Source organism: Onychostruthus taczanowskii, unplaced genomic scaffold, assembly GCF_017590055.1.
Source record: "Onychostruthus taczanowskii isolate IOZ18803 unplaced genomic scaffold, ASM1759005v1 scaffold87, whole genome shotgun sequence".
NCBI lineage: Eukaryota > Metazoa > Chordata > Aves > Passeriformes > Passeridae > Onychostruthus > Onychostruthus taczanowskii.
In genome coordinates this window covers 1,276,175-1,298,279 of record NW_024506662.1, presented here as the reverse complement: position 1 = coordinate 1,298,279, position 22,105 = coordinate 1,276,175, and the positions used below count along the sequence as shown (strand labels likewise).

General features: G+C 38.7%; 1 protein-coding gene across 3 annotated transcripts in view; it reads right to left on the bottom strand.

Annotated features, from left to right (window-relative positions):
- MACROD2 (mono-ADP ribosylhydrolase 2) overlaps positions 1-22,105 on the bottom strand; it is an 852,083-nt gene that overhangs the window by 31,700 nt on the left and 798,278 nt on the right. For all 3 annotated transcript variants that reach the window (XM_041425155.1, XM_041425153.1, XM_041425154.1), the window contains exons 13-16: positions 19,274-19,339; positions 9,469-9,546; positions 8,769-8,843; positions 8,193-8,282 (exon numbers count right to left, since the gene is read on the bottom strand). In XM_041425155.1, coding sequence (XP_041281089.1) covers positions 8,193-8,282; positions 8,769-8,843; positions 9,469-9,546; positions 19,274-19,339 — 309 coding nt within the window. The remainder of the gene's footprint in view (positions 1-8,192; positions 8,283-8,768; positions 8,844-9,468; positions 9,547-19,273; positions 19,340-22,105) is intronic.

Sequence of the window (22,105 nt, the reverse complement as noted above, 5' to 3'; positions counted from 1 at the left end):
CTGGGCATTGAACCACTGGCACAGGGAAGTAAAAAAAAAAAAAAAAACAAAACAACAAAAAACCCAAAACATTCCAACAGTCTTCATGTTTCTCTTGGATTTCTAAAACAAAACTAAGTGTTTTTGCAGTTGCCCATAGAGTGTCTGCAGCTGAAACTCACAGTTCATAATTCAGAGCACTGGTTTAATTGCAGCTATGAGCACATGCACAGCACGCAGGAGTGCTCCAGGAAAGGCTCCTCAGAGATCATGCAAGACCCCAAAAAGGAGATGCCAAGCTTTTTGTGAAATAACAGAAAGTCCCAAAGAGCTGCACTTCTGCACCAATGTGTTGAGATGACCCTACTACCTGATTCAGATGCAGCCCCAGAGATGTAGGAGGGAAGAGCCTTCTCCCTGGCAGATCTTCCAGAGTGGCTAGAGACAAGGTCAGTTTGGGCTGTTGGGGTGATACTATGGGCCAGGTATGCTGGTGATAACCTTGCATGCTCATCTGGAGGCAAAATGTGCTAAAAGCCAACCAAGCAGAGGAAAACTCTTCCAGATGGCAAGACCTCAAAAGAACGCCCACCTGTCAACCACGTTAGGAAAACGTGAGGGGACAGAAAACTGATGCCAAAAAGTTATGAGTAAAGTGCAGAAAAAAGGAAGAGAAAATCCAGAGGAAAGCATTATGCTTCAAAGATTTGATTGAGACTGAGTGGGACTTTTCCTGCTCTGGGTCAGCTGCAGTGAGAAAGGTTAAATCTCAGTTGAGGTCATGCCCTAGCAAAGCAACCTCTACTTTACAAGGCTGTACACACATTTCCCCTCACTATGTAGCAGTCCCTTCTTGTACAGCTCTGGCCTCCCTCTCCAACCACAAGAAGCAAGGACACCTATGAAGCCATGGTGTACCTCACTAGCAGAGCCAGAAGTGGGAATACATGGAAGAGAGAACAGAACAGAGCTGAATCAAAGTGTCTCTCTTGATCCATGTGACAGTATGGAGTGAGTAAACGCTACCCTTCTCATATGAGAACAAGATTTACTCCTCACCACAGCACTAGGCAAAACTACAGAAATAAACAGTGAAGTGAAAATGTTCTTCCACTCCTCAAAGAACAAGCCACAGAATCTTTCAATCCTAGGGCATATGGTGTCTTCTTTTAATTCCTTGCTGTTCTATACTTGAAAAAAAAAAAAAAGAAGACAGTTCCCCAAATCATACCTTCTCCACTCCCACTGGTTGTGATCTCCACACAGTTATGACTGGACTCCACTCTATTTTATGAAAATCTGTGGTGAAATGCAGTTTGTCTTCCTGTTGTCCTAACAGCTACAACATAGTGCTATAACCTGGGCAAGGCAGTACATTCATCCAAAACCTAAGCAAGTGGGAGCACAGAATTTCCAGTTTCAGAGCCAGCTCAGTTGGATGAGTGTATTCCATCATAAAAAAACTTTATTAAAAGAGGTAAGAATCTAAAATTTATCAGTGCTTAACAAAATGAAGACTCCTTTTGTAGAAGGTGGCACAAAGACATAACATTTGTATTTGAGGGATCAAATTGTTTCCTGGTGAAACTGCCTGCATTCCTTTGGTCTGCTGGACTTTTTCTAATTTAAGACTGAATTTCTTACTGTGGCACACAGGAGCTAAGCTCACTGTTCAAGCAGATACCTCTGTAGCTGTACATATATGTTGAAGTGGTGCCTTATCTCTGGAGGTGCTAAAGCTTATTTCCAGAAATACTGATGGCTATGATGCCATCTGTAACAGTGCAGTCCTTGGCCAGTGAGTCCTACTTTTTAAATATATTACAGGATGTCCTACTTTTTAAATATGTTTCTCAGATGTCAGACACTCTCCCATATTCCTTTCCCTCACTCCTTGGGTGCTATTTGAGGTAGTTTGAAAGAGACACATGCTTTGTTTCCATAAAGCACTGCTGTCTCTCTGGAGACATGAGCTAAAACTAAAGCCTGGTAAACTTGGACCCCACCATTTGGAATATGGATTTTATTATCTCCCCAATTTTCATATGTGAAAAGGGCATTATCAGTATCTTAAAGCTCTTCAAGACTTGTAGCTCACAAGTAAAAAACATGCAATATCATGTAATACTATTATAAACATGAGGACTCAGAATGACATCATAGCATCTGCTTTTCACTGGGGTTTAATGATTTCATATTTTTGGCATTCCCAACATGGAAAATCAAAATGAAAATGGCACTTCAATATATTTCATTAAAAATATCCACTTTCTCCTCCAGCATCTTCAAGGATTTAATTTCTTCTCTTTCTTTTTATTTTCTGTCTACGGAAAAGCACTCTAAAGCTTCTTTTACTTGATTTAATGCTGACTGTGATTCAATTCAGTGCTGTAACATAAGTTAATTAAACTAAACAAAGGCTGCATTGTCAACACTTTCAGCAGGAACAAAGAGATTATAATTTTAAATGCAACAAAAATTGCTAATTCATAATACTATTTCTATTCTGCTTACTGTAAGTGAAATGAAGAAAACAATCAAATAGAGATAATAAACCTTAAACACTGTCATTGTTACAGTATTTCCTATTGTTATTTTCCTGTTTTCTTTCCTTTTAGCTTTTTTGTTTTACCCTTACCATCATGTCTGTTAACACAAAGTGACAGTGACAGCAAGCAAAACGTTTAAGCTGAAAAATTCCTTACGTTTTCTACTTTCTTATTAGAAAAGCACACAGAAAAAAAAAATTATTTTTCCTTGCAAGGGATGAAAAATAATTAAAACTTCGAATTAATCCTGCACCACCTATTTTTTTATCTACATTCAGGTTAGAACATGGAATATGGAGAGTAACAAAAAGAAACAGATTCCTTCAGTGGCAGGAAAATAAATACAACATTTTTGCCCTCAAGAGACTGAAATCAATATCTAGAGCAGACTACTGACAGCGTAATAACCACCCTGACTGCCAATGCACAGTGCTGCACAGCATCCTCAGGGAAGCACCCTCAGGAAAGCCCTGCAGGAGGTCTGCACCCCATTTGCTGCCCCATCCTGCACCAGCAGTGAAGCCTCTTTGCTGATGTAAGAGCCTGGGCACCTCCACCTTCATATCTGCCAAACCCCCCTCCTCTCCTGCAGTCTGCAATGTGTAAGTAGAGCAAAGAGGATGCAGGTGAGCCTCACCTGGCAGCTTCCACAAGGCACAGAAATGACTTGGATATCCTTTTCTGCCACAGCTGCAATGCCTTCAGCAGGGCAGAGTGCTTGATACAGCCCTTGGACCACCACAAACTCAGCGCAGTGGGCTGGCAAACTTAATCTGGTCACAAAATGTCCTCAACTGGGTGACACTGCAGCTGAAAAGTTCACTGGGAAGTGAACTTTCTTGAAGTTCTCTTCCTCGGGAAAAGTTCTGTTTCTTGAGAACTTTACAAAGTTCACACTGAATTTTGTCAAGTTCTCAAGAAAATAAAGGTATGTAAAGTGAAGCTTCACAGGTGAGGTACCTTTTAGGATTGATTTCCTTTCCTAATCTCTCTGCACACCTCCCACTAGTCCCATCTACAGCCCATATCTCTGCATAGCTTAGAGCTTTAAATATCCATTTGCAACTTTCTGGTTCCACAGCCTTTCCAACACTTCTGAAAACAAGTCCAATGGTGCACTTTTCTTTTGCTTTGCCAAACATCAGTATCTTTTAGAATAGGATTTTAAAGATATAGTTCATATTTAGCATCTGAATATGCTGTAACAGCCCAAAAAATGGCCTCTGATCTATTCAGTATGGGTTCTTATCAAACACCAAATGCACTATATTTGGTTCAGGATATTTTTTCCTCTCCTTTTTGAGCAACTAAATAAAAGAAGTAGGAGCCTTTATACTAGAAGTAGTCTAGAAGCCACAGCAATCCAAAGTATTATTTTCTTTCCAAACAAAGTGAAATTACCTATTTAAAGATTCTAGTGAAGGATTGGTTTTTTTCCCAAAAATGTCTCATCTTTCCCACTTGAAGAATTAAAGGAGTTTGGTTAAGCAATAAAATTGCCATGAATCAGTAATAAAAATGTCAGATTTGTCCAAAAAAGATTTTTCTCAAGAATGCTTTCATTTCTCTATATCCACAATGTCATTTTGAAATTTTTGACTGCTTGATAACAAAGTCATTATTCTGACATTATTTATGACTGTACCAATGCATATAAAATCCTATAAGTGCCTGAGACTGTAGCTGTAAAAGATGAGAGCTCTTTCCCCAGGTTTTGGAATATTTAGTTCTCTCCAAGATTACACCATAAAATTATCACTCCTGCTAAAGCAAAATGGACAAGAGAAGAATGAGAAAGGTGTTGCCTACAGAGTTACAGGTTACAGCTATTCATGTTACAAGGACTGTTGAGCAAAACTGGGCTTAGCTAGGACAGAACTTGGCAGACTTCAAATCTGAAATTAGGCAGACTTCAAATTCAGAGTAAATAAGCACTGATCAGAAGACTGACAAAGGAAATCACATGTACTGCAAATGATGGAAACCTCCCCCAGCCTGCCCCTGAGCCAGCCCTAACCTCATGGTTAAGGTGGGGGTTCTACACAGCCACTCTAATATGTTTCTCATGTGGAGAAACATCACACATCAAGCTCAAACAATATTCCAAATTGGTACAAGATGACAAAATAATTCAGCCTAAATAGAGAGGAGAGAAAACAGAGAAATAACAGCAGTAACTGTTCATTTTCTAGTGCTCTGACAGAAATCCTGCCCCTTCAAAGAGTTAAAGGTATTCTAAGGGTGATTAGTGAGGAAAATCATCATATTTAATGTCTCAATGAAGGGAGATAGAAAAGAGAGGGGAAATAAGATGGCAGAGGTGAGAGTGGGCTCAGAAGAGAAACTGGCTGCATATTCACACAAATATGTGATTTACTTCCACGTGCTGCAAATTGTGTTGTGGAATAAATGTGCTGATTAAACCTACAAATAAGTGCTGAGTGCATGGTCATTACAACACAACAGGACTACTTCCAAGTGTACATATAAAGGGACTGCCAAAAGGTCTGTTAAAATTGTGTACACTTACCTAGTCAGCAAATAGGTCAGTGATCACCACTTGCTCTGGTTTTTAATAAAGGGATTTGAGAATATTCCCCAATCTTATAAGAAACATAGATTTTCATTATTTTTTTGTGAACCAGAATGAGTGCACAATAGTGGTTGGAAAAAAATGAAAAAGGCATCTTAGCTTGCCTTTTTTCTTCAGCTGCTCACTCATAATATATAACTTCAAGTTGCAGTAGGAAAAAAGGGAATAAATTGGCACATGTGATATTTTATTACTAATTTTGAAAAAGCAACAACAGGTTTTTATGAAACACACCATGCCTCACATTGTTATATTCTTCAGGGTAATCTGGCTTGGTTCTTACTGCTGGCAATGGGAGTTAGAAGCGTGACTGCCAAGATTTTGATTCTTCATTCCTCTGGGCTCCCAGCATCCCAGAACCTTGAAAGCACCAGGATCTGGGACTTCTTGGGAATTCACACTACAGCATGACCCTGGAGCTGTGAAGTGAAATGAGCTACACAGAAAGGCCCCACAAGCTTTAAAAAAACCCAAAACACAGAGATGAGCTGGCAGTAAAATTTGCACAATTAAATCAGAAGATAACCTGTGGTTTGTCAGAAGTTCATGTAAACTGAGACATCTCTAAAACATCAAGAAACAGACATTTTTCCCACGGAAAACCACATCATTGAAAAACTTCCTAGCATGCTTCAAAGCCGCGATCAGTAACTGAGCAGAAATCTAGCTTTAGGTTGGAAAAAGGACTGTCCTTTAGTGACTTACACAGCTCCAGTTCTGAGGACTGAAGGGATTGCAGATAACTCCCAAGAATCTAACACTCCCAGTGAGACAGAGAGAAGAGAGAGGCAGCTACCCGCTACCCTTTGCTCAGGGATGAGTTTGAAAACAAGCACAAGAAAATCTCATGTAGAAGAGCAAGACCAGGTAGTTTGGAATGTAGTAGTTGCTGCATTTGGCTATGCATATAGATCCAGAATAGGTCAAACCAACTAAAGATCCATGAATTTCTGTTTCACAGGACTAGCAGTCCCACATAAGCCTTTCCCCCACGTTCTTACACAAAAATACAGTATTTCATCCTATATCAAATGTACTGTGTGTGCTGCTGGAAAACTTTCAGCTGAATTACTTTAGGAGGTAGCACTCAGGTTACATAAAATAAAGTCACATATTAAATCTCTTTTTAATGCCAGGTAATCTCTTCCCATTAAGTGGAATCTCTCATTGGGAAATATACCTTATTTTATCAGTCTGAACTTCAGCTGATTTTATTTTTCTTACCTCTTTTTGTCCAGACCCACTTCACTTTGTGGCAAACTTTCAAAACCCATGTGGTAAAATTTGTGCCCACCAGAACAAGAAGCAACTAGCAAGATGAGCTATGAGGGTGCTTAGACCCACAAGAATGAAAACAAGACAAAGGAAAGGCTTTACTTCCTTCTCTGCTCCTGCTCTGCAGGAGCACCCATTTATTTTTCCTGCACCAAAGACAGTATCTTTGGAAGAAGCTGAACAGAATATTTATGCCATTATCCTGCACACAGACTCAGCACATCTCCTCTTATCATGGAACTTAACAAAAGATCACTTAAATTGATGACACTACTTCTATGGACTTCAACAAGCTTTGGATCAGATGATCCCTGCACAGTATCAACACCTGAGACCCCAGATAGGAACAAGTTCCAAAATAGTTAGCAAGAACTTTTTTACTTACTTAGTATTTGAAACTTTTAAGTCAAGGGCTGGAAAAGGAAAGGTGCCAAGAACAACTCTTTTCTGACATTACCTGCTTTTCCTTAACATTGCATATTTTAATAGTAAGTAGCACAGATGTTGAAATATAATCTCTCTTCTGAGAACTAAAAGACAATCCCTAGCTGTCGGGGACACTAAAGTAGTAAAGAGGGGAAAATGTGCAAATAATGAAGGTACATTTTTTCCAATTTAGTTGTGAAGATGCATAAAATATTATGTAAATAATTTCTATTTGGAGGAGATTAACATAACAGCATTGGTATTTGCAATCATAGTGAGCCTGTACTGTATGACCTGGGTTTGCAACTGAGGTAGTGTGGTACCATTTACCTGAATTTGAACGTAAGAATTATATAAATTCTACCTTCACCATCATTAACACAGCACAAAACCAATACCATTAACACAAATGATAACAAGGAGATGTGATAAGTCTCAACTTGGATAGGCAATTAAAATTTAAAAAAAAAAAAAAAAGAAAGGGAAATATTGTTTAGCTGTATATGAACAAAGAGGTTCTATTAACCTGGCTTTGCAGCGAAGAAAATTGTCAATATTGCTAACGCAGGCTTGCAATTAAGTTGGTGTTAATGTGGCTGAGAAAAGGACTTCATAATTAGGACAACACAGTTAGTATTGACCTGAATTTTCAATAAAAATCATGTCTGCATTTTAATTTGGAACTGCAAAATTCATCCTTGGGCTCTACAAATGACCATACAATTAACTAGGAGTTACTTTAAAATTAGAGAATTATTTACATAATACATTATTTTTTATATAACCACGTGCCTCTACAAATGGTGAGATGACTGCAGGGTTCCCAGGAGCATCCAACACTTAAACTTCTACATTTCCTTGCAAAAGCATTACCAAGGTTTTAAATACCTTACTCCCATTAAAAAATTACTGTTTCAGAGGACTCTGCATTCTCACTCCAAATACTGGTTTCTTCATTAGAATTACTAGTTTTACTTACTCTTTAGTTAAATCTCTACTAATGACCTCACAAATAATTGTCATACCCATTTATTTAAATAGCCTGAATGCTACTAGCAAATGTGATCAAAAGGATACCTGCATGGGCATAAATTGGTTGTTTAATCAGCATTATGGGCTTAAATGCAAAAAAACCTAAAGTGAGGAGAGTATTTAAATGCCACTTTTGAACCTGAGTGTGCACTTTTTTGCACTTAGCTTCCTATTGAAATTCAAGTCCAATATATCAAAACTACACTTAAGATAAAAAAAGATTTTTCCTTAGGGGGAAAAAGAGCATTTTCTGTGCCCTTTCCGTTTCTTCACAATAGAAAAGGATAACATGAGGCCTGCAGCATTCTCTGTCTCCATCTGCTTTATAATAGACTCACCTCCTTCTTCTTTTCCTTCTTTCTTTTCCTCTGCACCAAGTATCAAAGGAGCCTCAACTTCTGTTGTGTCTTCTTGGTTCAACAGTGGATCTGAATAAATTTGATAAGAAGTTGAAGAATAAGGCTTTTCAGAATGGACATGAAAGGATTAACACCCACTAGAGACCTTGCCATTAAAAACACTGGCAGAGGAAAAGGATCTTTTCCTCCATGAGTACAAATAAAAAAGCTGTCCAAGGAAATTCAAGGGGCTCTAGTTTAGAGCCAAGCCTTGAAGGTACTGAACTTTCTGGGATTTAGCACAAAATCCCATGTGCCTACTCCAAACATGGAATCTTCACCGGGACTCATCGCAATCCCAGAGACACACACAGTCCATGCCCCACCCCTTGACATGTTGAAGGGCAGGTTGGATACAGCTTTGAGCAACCTGGCTGAATAGAAGGTGTACCTGCCCACGGCAGGGGAGTTGATCTTTAAGGTCCCTTCAATCCCAGACATTCAGTGTTTCCATGATTCTGTGTTAGTGTTTTTGCTTGTTAATCTTGCTTTTTGATTTCAAAACACAAGCAGTACCTTCTATTTCCATGCAGGAGCCTTGGGAATCTGCCCCAGTTTTTATGTCCTCATTTGCAGAAACATCCTGTTGTCCTGTTAATACAACAAACAGAAAATGGTACCAGGATGATGCTGCATGCAGGCAATGCTAAATTCATTAAAACACAACATGAACCTTAGAACTGTAGAACTACAGCATGGTAGTTATAAGCCAAGCACTGCTGTTTTTTCTAGTAAGTGAACCATGCTGGACACATTTTATATATGAAAATATCACTTAACAGTACTAAGCATTAAGTTAGTTAGATAGCTGGTCAAAACTCACCCTGCAGCACTTACAGTTTTTTTTCTTTTGTAGCTCAGCCTTGACACTGTTTCTCATAGGAGCTGTTGTAAAGTGCTTGCACTTGACGGTCAGCAGAAGGAACAGAAACACCCCACAGGATTTCAGAACCACAACAACAACACAGGAGGACACGATAACAGTGCTATGCACCTAGGATCAGCATGGCTAAACCTATTTAGAGACGTGGCTTTCCCAGTAGCATCAGGTGTTACTGCCCCACAACTGGCTGACACGTAACCTCTACTAGCCAACAGCATTTCTTTAAGGTGGCAGAAGTAAGGCTGAAGCCCACTGGGTGCTGACACTGGAAGAACTGAAGTTTCACACTGGTTCATCATGTCTGTCTTAAAAAACTTTGATACAAAACTTTACCTTTGGCTTGATCTTGTTCACACACCACAGGATGCACTGAATCACCCTTCTGCGTGCCTTTGGAGTCTTTCAGGGAATCTGAGGAAAAAAAGCAAACAAACAAATAAATCCTGAAGCAGTTTTCATGCTGGAAAAGTAGACTTGAGTTAGAGGAGCTCTTAGGTGCCAGCTTCATATTTGGCATTTTGATACACTGACCAATTTTCTATCTGTTTAACTACAGTCTTATAAACTACAGAAGTATATTTGTGGGTTCCAATTATTCAAATTGATTTCAGAATCCCTACTCTTACTGAGCAGTTTTTTGCTGGCAATATAAACCTTAAACCAGGAGCTGGCGAAGAAGGCTGCATAAAAATAATCAGCAGCACTATCAAGAATTTTATTCCTAATGAATGGAGCAGCACAAATCTATGAGAAATAGCATGAACCACCTACTTGATAAATAAAGTGATTTATTATTTCTTTAGAATAACAGTTTTTCATGGTTGAATTTACAGAAACTTTAAATCTTTCCAGAAACATTAAATCCCATAAATCCCCATGCAAATCCTAGCCTCATGTCACTTGATGACAAAGCTCCCAAGGTCATTATGGCCAAGAGTGCTTTTCTTTTTTGGGGCAGACTACCAAAATGAACTGCCCAAAACAATGTCTGGAACCAGTGCCACAGTGAGGCTTAAATTACATTTTGGCAGAAAGTCCAACTGCTGTGCTATCTGGGGTCTTCATAAATACAGGGCATTATTTTGTTGCATCAAACAGCATTTTCTGACAACAGCCAGTTTTTGCATGGGGATGGAGAAGTACATAATGCATAATTCCACTGCATTCAGGTAATACAGCAACACAGACACTCAGTTTAGTGTGATTTAGTGATTTTGCTCATCCTCTTCAGACACAGATTTCACTGGATAAAGAGCTCTCTTTGAACCTCGTTAAAATACAGTGCTGATCTAACTGGACATTGTGCAAACCACAAGGATAAGTCCACTCCAGGTCATAACAGCAGCAGCAGACAATCAGTGTTCCCATGTGAGATGCTTTCTAAAATCCTGCTCAATGGAAAAAGTAGGTGAAGGTGCCAAAAGATCTACAGCACGTGACAATAAATTATGTCCTGACAGTGCTTTTACAGCTTAAATTCTGGAAGGTCCCTCTCAACAACATTGCTGAGCAAATCTTACAATATACCCAAGGATGCCCCTGTAAAACTCTGTTCCTGAAAGTGTCCAAAAGTAATCTCTGATGGATAAGTAGAAAGCTAGGTTGTTAATATCTGATCCAAATTTAATAATCTGTAGAAAAGGTATGTGCTGAAATTTTGTGGCTTTAATTAACTGCAAATAATCTCCCAAGGCAAATATTTAATTACGCACACAGTTTCTTACTTCTTTCATGGCATGACAATAAGTTTAAAAAAACCCAAGTTTGAAAGTAGAATAACTCACTGATGTACAATTTGCTAAACTTTATACTTGCTGCACTTTTATTTGCCCTACTGCACCAGTCCTCCATACCATATTGTACAATGAGGTCCAAAGAATTATCCTTATCAGCCTGAATTGGAGCAAAACTAAATTAGAATTTTATCAAATTCCAAGTTTAATCAAAAATCCAGTTGAAGAATCTCCTGGTACCAAAAATTCTTGGTAGCAAAGAATTCTATAGGGAATTTTTCAAGCAAACTTGAAACACATTGAGGGAAATTCTGGCTTTGCTGAAGTTTTTGACAAAGCTCTCAGGATTTCAGACAAGCCAAGATCTGTACTACCTGTAACTCCATACCCTAAATTAATATATTTTTCTGTATGATACAGCTGCATGCTTGTAAATGGAATTGTATTGGTAAAGCTGGAATCAGAAATCCTCTGCCTGAGTACCATGATGCCAGGGCCCAAACACAGCCCTTCAAGCAGCCAAGAGTGATGGCAAGTGCCACGGTGGACAGAGTGGTGGCAAGGGTGCCGTGACTTTCCTGAAGAAGTGTCCTGAGAAGGACGGCTCAGGGGCACAGGCACATCTTTAGTTCACGCTGGCTAGCTGTTCAATTCTTCCAATTCTTCCTTGTATGATATTCCACAGAGAATAAACCTTTATTGTGAGCAGGGCACTCTGTGAAAGACGCCAAGAACAAGAGCTCCAAGGAGCAGGGAAAACAGGAAAGGCAGGGGGTGGGATAAAACACTGGGATCAATGGGATGAGGGTGCAGGGGCAGAGCAAAGGGGAAGAATCAGTGGGGTAGAAGAAATCAACATAGGGTCACAAAGGTCTCTGGGGGCTCACCCTAACCACAGGGCAGCAGGTTTTCCCCTTGCTGGTTCTCCAGTTCTGACAGTAACTATAGTATCACCTGCTTTGGGAGGGGGAGAAGAAAGCAGCTCTGCCCCATCACTCCCTTAGAGCTCTCTTATCCCACATCTATTGCACCTTCATACTCCCAGACTGGTGCCCTTAGGGTTCACTGGTGCCACCTTTTTTCCCAGGATGAGGAATGATTGCAACTTAATGCAAAAGCCACTTCTCAGCATCGCTGGCACAATTATGTGCAGTGGTCAATGACAAATATTGGATTTTAAGAAGCCTCATGCTTGGCTGCTGTATGTGCCCCATCATGCTGCCATTTCTCATGCAGCATCACAGAGGGAGGGGTGCCATCACTATTCCCACCTATTGGCACAGCTGGTAGTCTGTCCCATGGGCTTCATTTTCAAGGAACTGTAATTTTGTGTTAAACTTTCATTTTTATCATAAACAGTTGTCCAATTGCTCCAGTGTTTGAGAAAGCAATGTAACTGCACTGAATTCCAAATTATCCCAGGCAATCTACAATGATAATTTTTGCAGGTTCTTTTTGCAACGCATGTCTCTGAAAATAACAGACAATGGACAGAAGTTACCACCTAGCTGTAAAAGTCAGAAGCAGAAACCTGTCTTGACTGGTTTTAACATGCAGATTCTGAGCTCCAAAATCCTTAATGTCAAGATCATATCAAAGGTTCCTTCTTTTCAAATCCAAATATTGCACTAAATATTCAAGCCAAAATGGCCAAAGACAGATTTACTTTTAGGATTAACAAGAGTAAAATAAAGCGAAGTAATAAATCCAGATTTATGAAGTAAATCTGTGCCAAGCAAAAGTGAAAGTGTAAAACCAAAGGCAGTCATCAATAAAAATGCTGATGATACACTACATTCTGTGCACAAGTTTTCAGTAGGATAGGGGTATTCCTCAGGCTCAGCTGATCCTCTGTGCCCACTGAGCCCTTTGGAGCCTTGTGCAACTGTGTGTAAGGCCAGTATTATAGTCCTACATGATTCCAGGGTCTACAAGAGCTCTGGCTGTCCCTAAGACCTTTGTTCACCTCTTACTCACCTGATTTTGTAAAATGGCATAAAGCAATCTTAGTTTTCTCCTAACATAGTTAATTATCTGTTAAGCCCTACCAGAGAATCCAAGCCAGGATATTCTTTCACAGCACAGTATTGCTTAAGTTTTTAATAACGCACACACTGGGCACTATTTACTTTGGGTAAGTACAAATTGGGACTGTAAAAGTTAACACTCCTCCAGTCAGGACTGAAAAAACCCTGTTTCTGATACCACACTGGAACACAGTTCCTAATATCACACATGAATGAACCAAAGAGGAGATTTAATTGCATAAATAAGCCAAAGATAGGCCACATTTATCTACTGCACATGAGGAGTTTAAGTGCATGTTGAAGTCTGAGCATCCCTTAGTTCCCTCCAAATTCCTCCTTGCTGGCTGGAGTGGCAGTGTCCGCGTCAGGAGCGCTTGTCTCTGCTACCCTTCATTTTATTGAAACAAGTGCCTTGTGGGACTGCATGCTTGAGTCCACCTGGGAATTAGCCCCAGTCTTTAACAATCTGTTTATAAAATATTTAGGCTTTAAATAAACTGATCAGAATACTCTGTAAGTATATTCACTGCTCCTATCAACTGTATGTTGAATTCATCTCCAAGAAAAGCATGTAGCTTGCAGTAAACTATCAATCCTATCCTTCCTGCCAATAGTCAGGCACTATTTTGTCTAAATCCTGTATAAATCCCCATGCTTTTCCATATCATTCATTTTTTCTTTTGACTGTATAAGGCAATGATGCTCAAACACGATTCTGCAAAAGCTAAGAAGAGGGGAGATGGTAAGAACTGAATGTTAAGTGGTTTTCATGCTCTTTTAAAATTCACTTCCCCAGCTACTCTCTGTATGGCTTATTTACTGAGTAGTTTCTAATGTGCAGAACACCTGGGTCCTGTACACAGCATAGATAAATCACCATGTTTTAGGGAGCTGTAAGAAGATCAAAGTGGGAAAATGCTGGTCATTAGGAAAGAAACAGGTTCAGTACATTTTATTTTTTTAAGCATGATACTGTGATAAATGACTGGAATATTTCCAGAGTGAAAGAAATCAAGCAGGCATCTAAAATTACAGGTAATGCTGTGCATGGAGGCTTCCACATGATTAGGGTATTCTTTTGCCTCATAAACTGAGGCAAATATGTTAAAATGAAGTACTATAAAATTATGATTTATGAGAAGTTAGGAAGAGGTTCTTGAGCTTTGACTTTAAAATGTTATTTTTCTATCCACCAAGATTTCCTTTTAATCTATCTTTATAACAGATTAGATTTATTGGCGCCTAAGTTTAAAAATGCTTGGTAAACCAGACCTTTTTAGGTACAACAACTCCTAGAGATATTTTATCAAGTTCTCAGGTAATAGACCAAACAGTTCATCTCTGCAGGTGAGACCACCAAATACTTCTTCCACTTGTTTGTGCTTCAAGCTGACAGAAAGGCATCTCACGTTCTGTCCACCTGAGAAATTCCAGGTGTAGCTAGTATAAAAACTATGGGCATCCTTCTCCTGATATAAGGAGCAGGACCTGTTGTACAGGGCTCTGGGAAATGAAAAAGCTGAGAAAAACCTGATTGCCTTGGTTAGAGCCTGTCCAGGGGAGAGGGCTGGAGGGAGGAGATGAAAGAGCAGGCTCCCATGCTGGACTGATGGGAGCACAGCTGAATGGCTCCAGGTCAGCTAATATTCAAAAATAAGAGGATTTAAATAAACCAGGTAAGTGGATTAGTGTTCACTGCTGCAGATGCTAATACTAGTGGAGTAGAGCAGAAATACCTCTTGAGTAGTTCAGGGGCTAGACCCCATCTGGATGCACAGCTCAGGTCAGATTAAATGTGAAGGTGTGAATAACCCACACTACAAACAACTCACAGTGAACCCTGTGGAAGTTGTTAAGAGAATAAGTGGCTGGTTGGATGGTGGTGCTGACATTCCTGGTTAAAAACCCCAAACCCCACAAATTAGCTTGTGTTAGCCAGTTTGCTTTCACAGGAATCCTTCTAACCAAGGGACAGAAAAATGTTATCACTTGAGTAGGCATGCAAAGCCACATGTATGGCTGAGGGTGTTGAAACTCTTCCACTGAAAAAGGTTCTTTTTCAGTTACCTATAATTGAAATTTTTCAGGCTGAAACTTTAGGTGTAATCATAGCCCAAGGGTGAAGTAAAAACATTTCACTGGTAGCTGCTGAGTGCTCAAAATCAGGTCAGTCATTTAGATGTCTTAATATGTACCTAAGAACTGATTTTAAATACCTCTTTCTGAACATATTGGCCTTTCAGTCAATCTTTTTCACATGCTTACCAATGACTAATTTATGTCAATTTGCACAGCTCCCCTGCATTTTAAACGCTCTTTCAGTTTATCCCTTCTCAATCATTTATGTCTTTAGGACATCATGATTTTTCCATACTGAGAGCTACAGCTGGCCAATGAGGAATTTATACCCATTATATTTTACAGTCAGGATACTTACCAGCTTGTGGGTTGCCCAAAGAGAATTTTTAGGGCTAACCCCTAGCCAAGTCATATATCTAATTCTATTTCTGAAAACACAAGCCCTCCAGCCAACTGAATCTGACTCCAGAGAATGCAGAAAAACAGTGACTTGCTTTCAATGGCACTCCCACAGAAGCCCAGACTTTGGTGAACATCTGGACATAATTAATCAATCACTTCTTTATTTTTAAAATTAATTAGTGTATGATTTAATTTAGTTGACCTTCAAATGAAAATTCAGTTCTTATTAAGTGCTAATGAATTATAATCAATGTATTGTGCACAGAAACTTTGCATAGTAGGGATTTATGCTTCACCTGTACTAAATCCAGTTCCTTTTTACATTTTCCTGCCAGAAAGTCTAATCATTAAATTGGGTTAAATAGTAATTGGTAGAAGGGGCAACTGAGATGAAGATGCAGAAGATTCTCTGACACACACATACATGTATGTACACATACTCTCTTTAACAAAACATAAGCACAGGTTCAATCCTTCAATCCAATCTCTACAGACTACATGGTCAGTTTAAAATGAGTTTGTAGCCCCAGCACAATCTTGTACAGACAGACATACCAGATTGAATGCAGCCTGCCTGATACACCCTTTAAATGCTGGATAAACATTAATGAATTTAATCACTTTGTTCTGTCCTTACACTTCATAGAAAGAAGCATCTCTCACTCAAAATTTGCTGGATATAAAGGATCTACTTCCATATGCACAGTTATGAAGCACTTGCAAAGGTGCTCCCCCAGGGGATCATAGTTAAACATTCAAGTTTATAAGGGTAAAATTGCAACAGTTCTTTGCAGACAGTAGAAAGAGAAACTTGGCACAGACTGGAGTAAGGGGATACCTCTACAGTGTTGCATTGAAAATCCTGATATTCTTGAAATATGACTGTTCTCCCACTTCCTGCAGCTGCCTTCCCCCCGTTTTTTTTCTGGAGACAGATGAACACTCAAAAAATTCAGTTTGCTCAAAGGTCATGCGCAAACTGGGTTTGTGTGGACTTATTTTCCTGGACAGTATCTCTCCTATGGTAACAGAAGACATATACTTTTAGATTAATGTGAGATTTGCAGTCTCACAGGAGGTTTTCATTTTAATCTAAGCCCCTCGAGTGTAATTCCTGCACTGCCCCCTACTCTTATAATGAAAATCCCTTTCATGTTCCCATCCTCCCTCTTTTCCTTCAAAAAAATGATAAAGAGGACTCACAACAAAAATCCTAGATCTTCATAGTAGCGGAGATGGATATGCTTTGTTTTGAATATCATCACATTTTAGAGCAATAACTATGTCAATGTGCTTGCTATATTTTAATCCCAGAAATATGAGGAGGAAAAAAAAAAAGCAGGAAAACTGCTAGTCAACTCTAATTGGAATCAAAATCCTTGTTTTGGTGCACTCAAAGTGAGCTGACATTTGAAAGACCTAAACTTTCCTAGCAGGAAATAGTGGTTTAAACGATGCATTTTGGGAATGTGCAGCTAGACTTCTTTGCCATAAATCTTTTACAGTAATTAAGTGGAAGGACTGGGAAAACATAATTTCTTTAAATACTTTATGTCCTGTTTATTTAGTTGAAGATAAACTAGAGAAATTAGTATGTTCCAGAACCTGGAGGTTTTAGCCTTGTTAACTCAGTGGGCAAACAATTTGAAAGCTGGAATTTGTTTCAGGAGCATCAGGTGTTTTCAGAAATGCCACGATTTTGTAAAAGTGCCATTTCTCAAGAATTAGCACTTTTTAATTAACAGTAGTGTTTATTTTAAAAAAACCCTCAAAATCTAAAATTATAGAAACATTGAAGCATCACAGAGTGGTTTGGGTTGGAAGGGATCTTTCAGGTAATTTCATTCCAATCCCCCAGCAGGGACACATTCCACTAGATCAGGTTGCTCAAAGTTCTATCCAACCTGGCCTTGAACACTTCCAGGGATGGGGCATCCACAGCTTCTGTGAGCAACCTCTACCAATGCCTTGGCACCCTCACAGTAAAAATCTACAAAGCTGAAAATCTACCAATGGAAATAAGGATTAAAACCATGGCCTAGTCCATGGTGGCTTTGCTGTTCAAAATTCTTGTTTCCATTAAAAAAATAGCAAGCAAATATGAAAACATGGTCTTAGCTTTTCTTTCTTTCTTTCTTTCTTTCTTTCTTTCTTTCTTTCTTTCCTTGTACAGTTTTACAAACAAAATCTATGGAGGACAGTTTGTCTCACTCCTTTTTCCCTACCAGATGATTCCCATCTTTCTTATGAGGAGAGGTAGGACATCAAAGAGATAATGCACTTTGGATCTCTCAGGGGCATTATCTCTTCTGTCAGCCTCTCAAGAGAAGAGGGGAAAACACTATATATATTCTTAATATATTATATGAAAAGTGAGACTTATCACACAAAGACAATTTCTTTCCTAAGAAGAGACTTCTAATGCAATGGTGTAAAAACCTGGAGGGCTTACACACTGGGAAGCTTATCAGAAGACAGTCCTCCTCTTCATTAGGAACAAACACTCAGAACAATACCAATTTGTTGGGCTCGTCCGCTGACTGCAGACAGAAAAGGAAAATCCAAACCCAAGTCTTGCTGTGACCCTCACATTGTGAAACAGACAAAATGGGGAGTCTTCCAGATACAGAATACATAAACAGGCCAAATGTCATCAAAACAAGAGAAAATAATGACAGGCAATCACCAGCCATGCTGGGATTGAATCCATCATTCTTTCTGCCTTCCACTACCCTTGCCACGACTTCAATTTGTGATGTATCAAAAGCAAAACCCAGTGCTCCAGCAAAGGTTTGTGGTTCTTTTTTTTCTTTGCAGCATCAATCAATCTGTTCAAAGAGCACTTAAATCAACCTGCACAAGGCTTTGAACTCATAATCAGGTAAATATGTAGGCTGTCCAGCATGTGGCTTTGAACAAAAGGGCAGGATCTCACACCCTGTCGCACTTATCTAGAAAAATGAGAAGAGAGTCAAGTAGTGATGCTGAATTAAACATTAAATCTTTTAAAATAAATAAGTTAATGGATGTTAATAATTATGTTATCTCAGTAAAATGCATGAAAATTTTCTATTAGTCTTTCTTGAAGGCCATACTGATGGATTGTATTTATTATAGATAGCATAACTCCTCTTTTGTATTACCAGTAGCAAACATTTTATATATCACCCAGACTTCTTCCTGTTGCACCTCACAAAAATGCTAAAAAATGTAGACCAGCACAAGCAACTAATAGCATGATTATTACAGGAATATCAAAAACAATACAGCTGTGCACTGGTTCCTATCTGTTGGTAAACCAACAACTCCACAGGAAAATTCTCAGCTTGAAACATTTAAATTAGATAATCTCTCTTGTTTCCTAAACACCCTGTCATTTGGTCCTGTGACACTTTTAAATATTTATTACAAACTAAATTATCTGAGTGCCCAGCACAGTCTGCACAAGATAAACATTACTTTCTGCCTCTCTCTTATGACTTCATCTCCTCCTGTCTCCTCCTGATGTGTTTATAGCTATTGTGTTTTTCTTTTCCTGCATCAGGAGAGCACTGAACAGGGAGCTGATATTGCTGAGATAGATGTGCATGCTTAACTATATGCCTGAATCACCCCAGTGAGCCCAAGCTTTGGGCTTATTTTGGCTATGTCTTGTATGGTATTTTAACATTAACTCCATAACAAGAGGACTTACAAATTTGTGGCATCTCTCCTACCACAACAACAGTTGGTATCAAGTACTTAATTACAAAGACTTTTGTAAATGAAAATCCAAGCATTTACCTATTTCTGTATTGTTTAACTGTGGTTTTGGCTATTTCCAGACAAAGGAAAAAACAGTTTCATGCAATGTCCTCTTGGGATGGGATATTTCAAAACACAATTTCCAATCTGTACCTTTATTCTCACTCAGCTCCATGTCTTCTGATGATAGGCTGGCTACAGCTGAAGGTTTTGTTTCACCTATAAGAACAAAGGAAATGAGAGAGAAGCTATTCATTAAACAGAAAACTGATGAACCACTTTACTGAAAAAAAGTGTTATGCCTTATTGAGACAAGGTGTTGGACCTGAATTTCATTTACTGAGCTTCCATCCATTCATTGGCTATTACTGGTCTGATCATCTTCCCTAAGCAAGATGTAATCTAACATTCCAATAGAGCCAGGTTAAATCTGTATTTCAATTTCTCATAATACAGAGAGAGGAGCAGCTATTAGTTTCATGGGTATGCTGGTATTCTATTTGCTCTGAGATTAATTATTTTCATTTAATCCATATATTTTGAGAAAAAACAATTAAGTCATTCTTAAACTGAATCATGTCCACGAATCCCACTGGAATCCAAATGAATAGATGCAAATGCTTTCCTGAATATAGAAGCTTTCATGAATCAGGCCTGAAATTAGAAAGTCCCTAAAAATCTGCAGCTTGGAGTTTTTTTAATAGGAGAGCATGCAGGTAAAACTATTGTAGTTAATAGATACAACTGGTACCTGAACTTAAATAAATAGTGAAAGTGAAAACATTTTATTTTCTTGCTAATTTTTATAGTTCTAAAAATCTTTATAAGCTTTCATTTTAATTTCTAGACTTTAATTTCTTTCAAAAGACTTGTTGGTGATTCTGGGAAAATATTTTCCTTATATAGCCATCTAGTACTTTTAACTAGATTGAAAGAAGAGCTCAGAACCACCTGCCATGTTGTTTTTCCATGTGTTAACTGTAAAGCCCATTGATGACAGACTGGAGGCCAGACTTTAAAAAAACCCCATGCAGTTTAAAATTTTCAGTCTTTTCAGACTATTACTGTTTTCTCCACTACAATAGTTTTCTTTATAATATATACTTTTCTTTATAATGTCATGATATTTTTTACTATAATGAGAATATAAAAATCTTTATGTAATGGATCAGGTAAGAATAGAGCATCAAATTTTTGTTCTATATTTTCTTTCACAATATCGAGGTATATGATTTGTCACACTCAGAAGAAGTTTATGCCTTTGGTTCAGATAATACAAATAATAACTTTAACATTTGGTGGGATTGCTCCTAACAGTAGTCACTTATAGTGTTTAGAAATCTTCTAAGCATACAACTGTGTATCTTGGAAAATCAGGTCATTTTCTACTGCCAAGAAGTGGTGAAAAAGCAGCACCCTCAAAGTTCTTGGTGATGCTTTGTCTCTGCAGTGCATAGAGCAGAAAAGAGCAGAGACTCACTAAGTGGATGTAACCAATTTGGGCTAATTGTGGCCCTCTCTGTTCCTGCCACTATGTAAACCAGGAGGGAAAATTGTTAAGCCAAATAATTTTTTCCTGCAACATCATCTGCCCGTGGTGAAGGAGGTGATATTGGGCTGTGAGTGGGCATGACATTATCTTTAGGCATGTACTAAATTGCATCCCTAAAGTATGATATTTTCTGGATCTGGGACCTCAAATGTCTGGATCTTATATTTGACACTCTTCATGAGAATAATGAAACATGAGTACCAATACAAGATAGCAAAACAATGTATATCATGGCTCTGATAAACCAGCTCTGACAGCTCATATTGCAACAAGTCATAACAAGCAGTTTTGGAAAAAGCACAATGCATTCAAAACACCTACAGCAAAGTAGTAGTTTCAAGAGGCAAATAGTCCTTAATTCTATTGGGGAAAAAAAGAGTATTTTATTCAATCAAACTGAAATACTCACCCCATCAGAGTGACTATCACTGACAAGCACTGTGTATTGGGCATGTGCAGATGCTATAATCAGGTTTAACAGGAGCCTCGGCAAGTGGAGGCAGGAGCTCCAGGCAGTATTAGCTCTTAGGTGAGCTAGCAGTCAAGCACTACTTGGCAAAGTTAAAAGCTCAAAATTGCTTGAAAAAAGATATGCCACAGTCTAGTCAGAGATTCAAAAGACAATCTCAACTCACACAGAATAATGCATTCTTCTCTCTGGTCCCCTGGGCCTGTTTAAAATACAACTAGCATGAAAGTGAAAAAAACCCAGGGAAGATATGTGGTTGCCCTCCAGCACTTACAAAACACCACCATACCCTTATCTTGGGGTGGATAAAGTTTGCTGAGATCCATGGGAATCTATTTTATTCTGTAATACTGTTTGCTTCTGGCTTCACCTTGCATTAGGAGGCAGAAAAGGTGACAAAAAGGACATGAAACACAGAAGGACTTCAAGCACGCACAGGCAACATCAGATGTTAACATTCAGTTGCAGAACAGGAGGGCAGGGAGGAAAGCTGCCCTTCTACCTACACAGTGGCCACTGCAGAGGATGAGAAGACGACCCTCATTCAATGGACTTCACATTACCACAATACAGGAAGGAACTCAGATAAATCAGGAATCCAGGCCTTCTAAATTTATCTGGTGTTTGCTGACTGGCTACCTTCAGCTCAAGAAATTGCAAAGAAAACCCTTTTACTCCCTCTGGTTTAAATATGTTTAAGGAACATTCTGCATTACAATGAGAAAAAAATCCTAATCAAATGAGAAAAACAGTGTGCTACATGTAATACTACAGTTAAAGAAATACTTAAGAGATAAGGGAATAGACAGATATTTCAATTGCCACTTCAGGTCTTTCGGTAACTAATTAATTCTAGCTGTCTCTTGCAAGGAACAGAATTGTGCAAACCATAAACAATCAGACAACAGAAAAAAAAAACAAACAGAAAAAAAATCTCTTATGAGCCAGGGAGTGACATTATATT